The following is an 8,765-nucleotide window of genomic DNA, read 5'->3' on the forward strand; positions in this document are numbered from 1 at the left end:
AGTTTAGGAAAGTGGAGGGGATGCACGGGCAGAACCGAGTGTCGACAGAGAGGGATGATGGGTGCGCGCAGTGATAAACGTCAACACGAAACTTTGGTCAGAGCGCAGGGCTCATAACCTGATAAACTCGGGGCTGTGAAGACAAAGATTAGATCCGACTAGAGTCGAAGCAAGATCTTCAGTCAGTAAGGAAAGACTATATTGCAGCAACGAACTGTACCTAGAGTCGAAGCAAGACTACAAAGGTTAAGTAAGTAACTACAAGTTAGAGGTAGATGTAACGAAGTACTCACTCTTCAGTCAGTAAGGAAAGACTGAAGAGGGAGGACGAAATCTGAAGTCCTTATATACTACAGAGAAGTGTCCATGACTAATCGAAGAGTGGTTAGTCACATGTACCATAGTGCGGTGGATAATACAACGACGAAAGAATTGCGACATATCGCACCATAGGATGAGTAAGAGATGAGTAAGGCATAGACCTGTCTAGACCGTTCTGGAGTAGTACAGATTGTCCTAGACAGTACCAGAAGAGTCCGGAAGCATAGCTATAGTACACGAGCAGAGAGTCCCAAATATGGTAACATACTACATAAGCGACTACAGCTAAGCGCTAGGAGACGCATAGCCTCGTGTAGTCCGGACCGGATAAGTCCAAGTTCAACATACATAGTACTATACAGTACCTTCTCAGGATGCACAGTCGCACAGAGAAGCAGTGCGTACACAGCGAAGCTGTGTGCGTACCACATGAGTAGTACAGCCTCGGTTATTGCAGTAACCGGCTGTGCCGTTCCATATCTTGTAACGGCTGTGTTAGGCAAGCCGTGTAAACCAGCGCCTGTTCAACATGTCTGTCCACCTGAGGTGTGGCGGAGTGCCCTGACCGTACCTTCATCACGCCGCTCGTCTGTCGGTAGCGCGCGTGGGTCGGATTGCCTGCGTCATTAGGCGTGTTCAATTCTTGTCGCTCGCTCATTTCTTAGCGCGCTTAACGGGCGCCTGCCTACCTGGATTCAAGGTCAGATCAAGCGCCTGTAGCACAGCAAGCTGAGGGGGGCAGGCGGCGGGTGCAACATGACCACATGAGGGTCGCGAGCTGGGACTAAGGAGCACCGCGAAAACTTGATGATTTGAAATCTAGAGAGCTCTATGACTCGAGACGCGGAGTCGTCCCGCAAGGTTTTGGGTCCAATTGCCATCAGGCTTACAGCGGCAACCCCAGGTGAACCGTATGTATGTCGTGCCGAATGTGGTTCGGATTTGGGCGCATTGTGTACGATTATTCTCGAGCAACGAGTCTATAACGCTCTCCCGATGTCTCCATCCACTCTCCGGACAGGTTTTCTGGGTATAACAAACCTAGCATAGGACGATCCCGTCGATCTCGCTGCACCCGCTGCCTGCGCACCTCTGCTCGCTGTGCTACAGGCGCTTGAGCTGACCTTGAATACAGGTGGGCAGGCGCCCGGTAGGCGCGCGAAGAAATGAGCGAGCGACAAGAATTGAACACGCCTATTGGGGAACAGTCTTCTCAAACGTGGCTCAATGTGACATCTTCGTGAAAAGAGGTCACCTGATTGAAGCAATCAATTATGATTCATGACGACTTGCATGTTCGAACCGCCAGTGGGGCATGGCAGGCCATAGCGCCATGACAAGTGTCAAGGACCAAAGTGCGGGGTATGCGGCACTGCGGAACGCATGGTGAGTAGCACACGTAACAAAGCCCCCGCAAGCTTGATGATGAGGGTCGGCAACAAGGTGTGGCCGCTGATAGCAATAATGGTTGATTGCTGTCACGACTTGAGCATGACAACGAGGCTGCTAAAAATATTCTCAGTACATATCCCATTAGCCGACTCGAACGACTGACCGTGTCCTCAATGTGTAGTGACGCGCTCTACCAAGTAAAGGGGATGAAAAGACGATGAATCTAGACTCCTCGTGCCTGTCGGGGCAATCGCATAAAACACCTGTATAAGTGTTGATGCAAGGCGCACAGATCGCACTCTCCAGATGCTGTAGTTCAGAATTCGATAAGGACATTTCGGATCCGCTAAAGCCGAAGAGAATGGATCCGGAGAAGCAGAGCAGCATTGGCGCCTAGATTTCCATAACAGGACTGATACTAGTGCTACCAGCCATGCCGCGCATGGTGTTCGTACACCACCTCTCTATCTCATGACACCATGAACTCCTACCCACCTGAGCTGCTCGTGCAGCTTGCGCCAGTCATGTTTGTTGCTGGGCTTGAGGTGCCCCCTCCGCATCAGCCCCAGACCCCGGCTAGCGCATCGGCGCATGCGCCTCCTCCCAAAACACCCACCACCCCCGCTCAACAAACCCAGCGTCAAGACCCGTTCAACGTCCTGTCCACGCGTCTGCGCGATGCCCTCCTTGCGCAGCGCAAGGTTGCGATATGGCAGCCCGATAAGAGCAAGACGTTCCAGGTCGTGCTCGTCGACAAGGTGTGTGTCTCTTCCACCCGGGGCGTCGGCTTGCGGAACGACCCTAGAGACTTTGCCACCTCAGAGTAGATGAGAAAATCGTCATCATAAACCTTTCTACCTCTGTCATGTGCTTGCGCGGTTGGTGTGTCGCACCTTGAACCATGAGATTATGTGAAAGGTAGTCGCCATACGGTGGCTCCGAGCACAATTTGTGTATTGCAGATCAATGCCCCGGTGTCTCATCACCTTGGAAGTGTCGTGTAACTGATGCTCCAGGACGTCCCGTTTCCCCCGCGCAAAATGCTGCGCCCAGACGAACCCGGGCACAGCTCCTCGCACTCGCCCTTGTCCCCTCTGACACCATCCTCTCCGTTACATCCGGACGGCCTCATCGCCCCTATATGGATCCGGAAACACACTACACTAGTGCCCTCAGTGTTCGTCCTCTTCATGCGCATATACGAGTCGCCTCCACCACTACCCGGGCAGGAGCAGAACGAGAAGGAGAGGGAGGCGGAGGAGCGGAGGCGGGACACGGAGCTGGCGGCAGAGATCGCTCAGCGCAAGAAGAGTACGAACGAACGTAACATCAAGCTCACCGCAGTCCTCATGGCGAGCAGGCGCATGCTAGGTGCGCACCTCCCGGCCTTCGGGGTGGAGTTGGAATCAGCAGGGGGTGTTCTGTTGACATGGAATGCGACCAGACGACCCGACACTCGACGCACGGCTCACCTTCATCAGGAGACAGAGCGGGCTCGACCCGCGCGCGGCGTTGTTCGTCCTCAGTCCCGTCTCCCAGGCCGAAATCGGCGACTTCGTGCGCAGGTGCGTCTCTCATGTGTTCCATCATCTCTGGCACGTCCTCACGCGCAGGCATCATGCCACCTAGCCTGCAAGAAGCGCTGTATGAACCCGCGCTGGAGTACTACACGAACCACTCGAAGCGTGTGCGGCGAAAACGCAACCGCCACTCGCAGGCGAGCGTGTACCAGATGCCCATCTCGCCACTCGCGAGCGCAGGCATCGCGCGGCCGCTGCGCCCTGAGGGGTGGACCGTTCGGTACGAGTACAAAATGGCGTGCTTTGCGGAGTTCCGCGGGGAGGATCAGGTCGCGCTCAAGTACGTGTGTTGTTCGTCACAGTCAATGAATCTCTGTATTGAAGATAGCGAAGGCACTACCAGGACGCGTATTCGACGCTCATCATCATGTTCGGCTCGACTGCGATCCTGCCCCCGCGCACGAAGCGCTGGGCAGAGGCTAAGGTACTTGCGGACTGCATCACCGTGAAGGTTCGTTCGTTCTGAAAAGCGCAAGGACAGTATCTGATGCATTACACATGTGGATAGATCGTCAAATTGTATCTGTATAATAATGAACACGCGCTCGCGCTCTCACACCAGAACGGTCATATGCGCAAGTTCGCAGACTTTTCCCGGGGATGGGGCATCGGCGAGGAGACATTCGAGTTCTGGAGCTGGCTCGCGCGACAGTACGTTGGCTACCGCCCACCTCTTTTCCTCCGATTACTCACATCGTTGCCCGCTCTGTGGCACAGACACCGCGTTTTTGCCGAGCTCCTCGAGCAAGGCACTCGTTCAACGCTCAAGATACCTTCCGCTTACCCACCTCCTGCGCCCTCCGCTGCCGCCATGGCGGCGCAGGTGCTTGAAGCGACGCAGATGGGCTTGGACACGATGCGAGTGCTCGGTCTGAACCCGAACCAGGCACTTCAGCACCCGGGGTTTTACTACTACATGGCCGCAAGGTGCACAGAGAGGCGGAGAGAGCGGTTCTTGTCTGCGTTGGAAAGCGATGGAGAGCCACAGCAGTCAAACGCGCCTGGGTTCGTGAACGAGAAGAAGGTGGACCATCTAACGATTGCCCTCGAGGTCAGTTCGGTTCTTACATTTCGGTCTCTGTGACTGACGCATTTGCGTCGCACAGCTGTACACGCGCGCATATGAACTATTCAAGAAGTGGAGCCCCCAGCAGGGCAACAACCCCGGGCGTCTGACGCTGTGGATTGCGTACCGCATTGCACAGACGTACCACGATTCCGGCAAGTTCGATATGGCCGTCCGGTACGCTCGCCTCGAGATGCCTGTATTCCTGGGCTAGATCGCTGACCGCATACGCGCGCAGTTTCTTCGAGCGCATTGCGCGGACATACCGTCGTGAGAGCTGGCAGTCGCTCTTGCACCCGCTGCTCTCGCAGTGGTACAAGTGCGCACAGCAGCTGGGTGACGTTGACCTGAGCGTCCGGCTGCTCGTCGAGATGCTCGCCTATGGCACCAACGCGTCTCCGGAGGACCCCGACGCACTGCAGGACGATCTGCTAGCCGTCCTGCAGAGCACTGTGCCCTCAGCGACGGATGAGCCACTTGTTATCGATCTGTCCGAGTCCAAATCTCTCTGTACGTATCCCCCTGTTCCCTCGTATGCGTCTTGATTCACTGATGTGAGGGTATATGTGGACCTAGTGAGCACCTCGGTCGTTTTCTGGGAACCCGAGGTCGACGTTGGGGTGCTCGCCCCAGTCCAGATCCACCTTTCCTCCCTTCCTCACGTCTCCCTCTCCTCCGTTTCCTTCACCTCCCTGGCGATTCACTTCAATAGCGACGTCCCCTCGGTCATTGTCAAGCATGTACAGGCCGATCCAGACGCCAAGGTCCCTTCGGTGCAGAGGGTTGACATAGGTGAGATAAACGTATCTCCAGCGCCGGCGGAGCCGCAAGAGGTCGTGAGCGTGTTGCGATGGGGTCCTGGCTCGACCATCGTCTTGGCTGGGAGCGTCGCTTCCGACCTTCCTATGCACCTTTCGGTATGCACCCCAATTGCCAGTCTATTTGGACGGATACAATCGACTCAACCGCCGCGTAGGTCTCGAAGCTTGTGCTCACCATCAAGGAACGCAGCTGGTGGATCGAAGTGCCCATCGTCCCCGAAGCCTCACGTCCTGATGACTCTTTGATCGCACCTAAGTGGTTATGTACTGTCGACCCTCCGCAATATGTGCCAATGCGGCGAGAAGATCATACGGCGGTGCGCGTGCGATACCGCAGTCACCGTATACACGTCTCGATCTCGCACAATGGGCCCGCATACATTGGCGAAGAGTTCCCACTGGAGATCAACGTGACAAATAGCGATGATAGGGAGCTTGACGTTACGGTCGACGTCCTGCTACAGCCTACGGAGATAGATGAAGCAGGTACGTCTCTGTCATTCCGTCGCACCTTCTCTTGACGGAAATGTGTAAACGACTCCAGTCAACTACATCGCCATGGATGACCAGCGTTCGACAAGTCTCATCAAAAACATCTCCTGCGGGTCTCTCGCCCCTGGGACGAGCATCTTGAAGAAGCTCGTCCTCACCAACACCGGCGGCGCGGGCGAACGCGTGATCGACATCTCCGTCCAGTCCGAGTCGCACGCTTCTAATACTGTCGCCTCGACGCCTACTTCCCCGACTACACCTACCACGCCTAGCCATCCCCCACTAGTCGACCGGACGGAGACGTTGCGCACTATCGCTGTGGAAGCTATCCACCCGATTAAGGTGACGCATCAGGCGACTTACAGGCGGCCGACACGGGCGCAACCTGGGCTTGCCGACTTGGAGACGTTTGAAGGGGGAAAGAAGGACGAGGCGAGCGCGGTGGAGGCGATTGTGACTAGCACGCTGACCGTCGTGGCGCCAGCGGGGATCGAGATTGAGAGTGTTCTACTTTCACGGAAGGTCCGTGCCGTCGATGACTATTTCTCCAAAGAGTACTTTGGGTTGAGCAGGTTGATTTGCAGAACATCGACGACGCGACTATCGTGGATTGCTCGGCTGATACGGATGACTTTAGTGGAGGTGTGTATGTACTCTTCCTTCAAAGCGCGGGGTTCCTCAGACCCTCGTCCAGAATGGCTCTCCGGAGACGAACTGTGCAGTCGTTGCAGAATAAGCGTAGTCCCGGACGAGGACGAACCAGACCGGGCCATCTCAGGCGCAGGCGAATATGAAGTTCGCTGGCGGAGGTACGCTCCCCCGCTCTCCCATCTCCTCTCGCTACTCACGTGCATCCTGTAGAGTTTCCTTCGATGGTGCTCACGGCGCGCTCGCCACGACAACCTTTCCCCTGCCGTCCCTTCACCCGCCCTCCGATGGCCTCGTCGCCCTCCTCGACGCTCCGACAACCGCGCATTTGCACCAACCCATTCCGCTCCGATTAACGGTCCGCAATCGCCATCCATCTCGCTCTGCAAATGTGACCGTACGGCTCGAGCCAGACGCGGCGACGGACGCGTTCATCGTTTCCGGGCTCCGGCACGGCCGCATGCCGATTCTCTTACCTGGGGCAGAGGAGAACATCACTTGGAACCTGATACCGGTCGAGTGCGGGCTGGTGAGGGTACCGAGTATTAAGGTCCTTGATAGAAGGAGCGCGGTCCAGATCTCGCAACAGACCGAACAAGGGATCGCCGGGCAGGGGCCTCCGGTTCAGGAGGGCGACGAGGTGAGGATCGTTGATGTGAGGTGGGAGGCAAGACGGGAGGCAGAAGAAGATGGGGTCGGGAAGGGGGCGTTGCCGGCAGTGAAGACATTCAAGGCGAACGATGTTTTCGTACTTGTGCTACCTTGACGTTGGATATACCGCGTCGGCTTTCATTGGAAGTGGACCCAACAGCTCTCGCGGTTCGTATACGTATACGATAGGGCAATCGCACTCATGGTGATATAACTTCTCAAGAGCAGACCATCTAGCTAACAACTGAAAGCGTATGATGTAGATCCCGGTACAATAGACATCTTCGGATCTCCTCCAACAGATCTTGATATAGCATTTACTTATTGCAGGTACACTGATTTTCTGACCTCGCGAATGCACAATCGCCGGACAGGGGGCGGTTGCAGCCGCACTTCAACACTGCGAGGGTCAGTCAACGCCATATGAAACCACGTAATGCATGCGTATCCACCATGTTCATCGTCGTTACAGCTACATGTGGTCCTGGGGCAAGCAAACCCAGTACCGCGCGGTCCGCAGGCCCTATAAGCATCAGTGATGGGGAAGTTGCAAGGAAACCATTGGATACTGATTGGCTGCTCTACAGAAAAGCAAGCGTGTAAGCCTTACCTGCAGTTGTTCTGAGAAGTGCAGATATCGGCCATGGAAGTCAGAAGAGGCTCAGACTCGTGCGATCACCTGATTGCGACGATAAGCGCCTAGTGTGGAAGGTCTCGAGCGCTCGCGTTCAATGCAGCCGTCAGACAAGTCGCTTCCATTCACTTGCTCATACCAGACTTACATACCTACCGTACTTTGTAGCTATGTTTGGTATAAGACAAGAGAATAATAATAATAATAATAATACTTGCTCATACCAGGTCGGACCGTTTCGGATCTCCCGAGACATTCCTTGGGAAGTAGTCAGATCCAGTGACCGGCTACACGTGTTTGCTGCGTGGCGAACGACCATTAGCCGCGATACCTGTCCCCGCGGCCAACTCGCTCCACGTCCAACTACGTACAAGTGTGCTTTCGCGTCAGCAACTCCAATAGGTCAGTGCACTATCAATAAATTTGATACTCCATAGAACGGCCAGCTGAGTACGTTAGACCTCATATAATGGCATCGACATCGGACGATATCGAGTTGCAGCACACCGAACCGGCTTCACAACCCGCAATCGAACTGGGTCAAACACCTGACGACTCGTCCGCTACTGAACCACAGGGGGGAATACCAGAGGCAGTACGTACAGTTGCAATTTCATCAACTGTATCCGCATTGACTGGTTGTCTCCGTGACAGAACACCGAAGACGGTGGCGTCAGGGGTAGCTCGTCTTTGCCGTGGAAGATACCTTCCATTGAGGCGAGTCAACTGCTTACCTGCTTTGGGGGCACGATGATATATATGTTTTGACAGGAGCTGAGGAAGGAGTTCCGGGAGACTTACACCCAAGCTGAGAAAGATCGGGCGCTGGAGAAGACGGCCGAGGTCATTAAACAGTATAGCGATGAGATGGTGAAGAGGTGGAAGGAAGAGATAGACACTCTCCTCGTCTACGTACGGTACATACCGCATACGATCTCTCGTGAATCACTACATACTGATCGGCGCACCAGGCGGGTCTGTTCTCAGCCATCCTCACCGCGTTCAATGTGCAATCCTACCTCCTCCTCCAACCCAGTACCCCGTGATAAACTCGGGGCTGTGAAGACAAGGATTAGATCCGACTAGAGTCGAAGCAAGATCTTCAGTCAGTAAGGAAAGACTATATTGCAGCAACGAACTGTACCTAGAGTCGAAGCAAG

At 55.1% G+C, this 8,765-nt stretch overlaps 2 protein-coding genes across 2 annotated transcripts in view; both read left to right on the top strand.

Annotated features, from left to right (window-relative positions):
* Nucleotides 1-2,192: 2,192 nt before the first annotated feature.
* DICSQDRAFT_72097 (uncharacterized protein) lies at nucleotides 2,193-7,086 on the top strand (the record flags this gene model as incomplete). The annotated part of the gene is made up of 15 exons (XM_007371042.1): nucleotides 2,193-2,471; nucleotides 2,730-3,084; nucleotides 3,158-3,278; nucleotides 3,343-3,573; nucleotides 3,627-3,744; nucleotides 3,802-3,944; nucleotides 4,011-4,344; nucleotides 4,400-4,536; nucleotides 4,598-4,869; nucleotides 4,936-5,276; nucleotides 5,336-5,666; nucleotides 5,725-6,194; nucleotides 6,257-6,308; nucleotides 6,355-6,481; nucleotides 6,534-7,086. The coding sequence occupies 15 exons, from the start codon at nucleotides 2,193-2,195 to the stop codon at nucleotides 7,084-7,086; spliced, it is 3,864 nt and encodes a 1,287-aa protein (XP_007371104.1).
* Nucleotides 7,087-8,427: 1,341 nt separating this feature from the next.
* DICSQDRAFT_18144 (uncharacterized protein) overlaps nucleotides 8,428-8,765 on the top strand; it is a gene marked incomplete at both ends in the record, with an annotated part of 6,822 nt that continues 6,484 nt past the window's right edge. The window contains 2 exons of the mRNA XM_007371043.1: nucleotides 8,428-8,517; nucleotides 8,577-8,647. Coding sequence (XP_007371105.1) covers nucleotides 8,428-8,517; nucleotides 8,577-8,647 — 161 coding nt within the window. The remainder of the gene's footprint in view (nucleotides 8,518-8,576; nucleotides 8,648-8,765) is intronic.

The sequence above is a fragment of the Dichomitus squalens genome, assembly GCF_000275845.1.
Source record: "Dichomitus squalens LYAD-421 SS1 unplaced genomic scaffold DICSQscaffold_86, whole genome shotgun sequence".
NCBI lineage: Eukaryota > Fungi > Basidiomycota > Agaricomycetes > Polyporales > Polyporaceae > Dichomitus > Dichomitus squalens.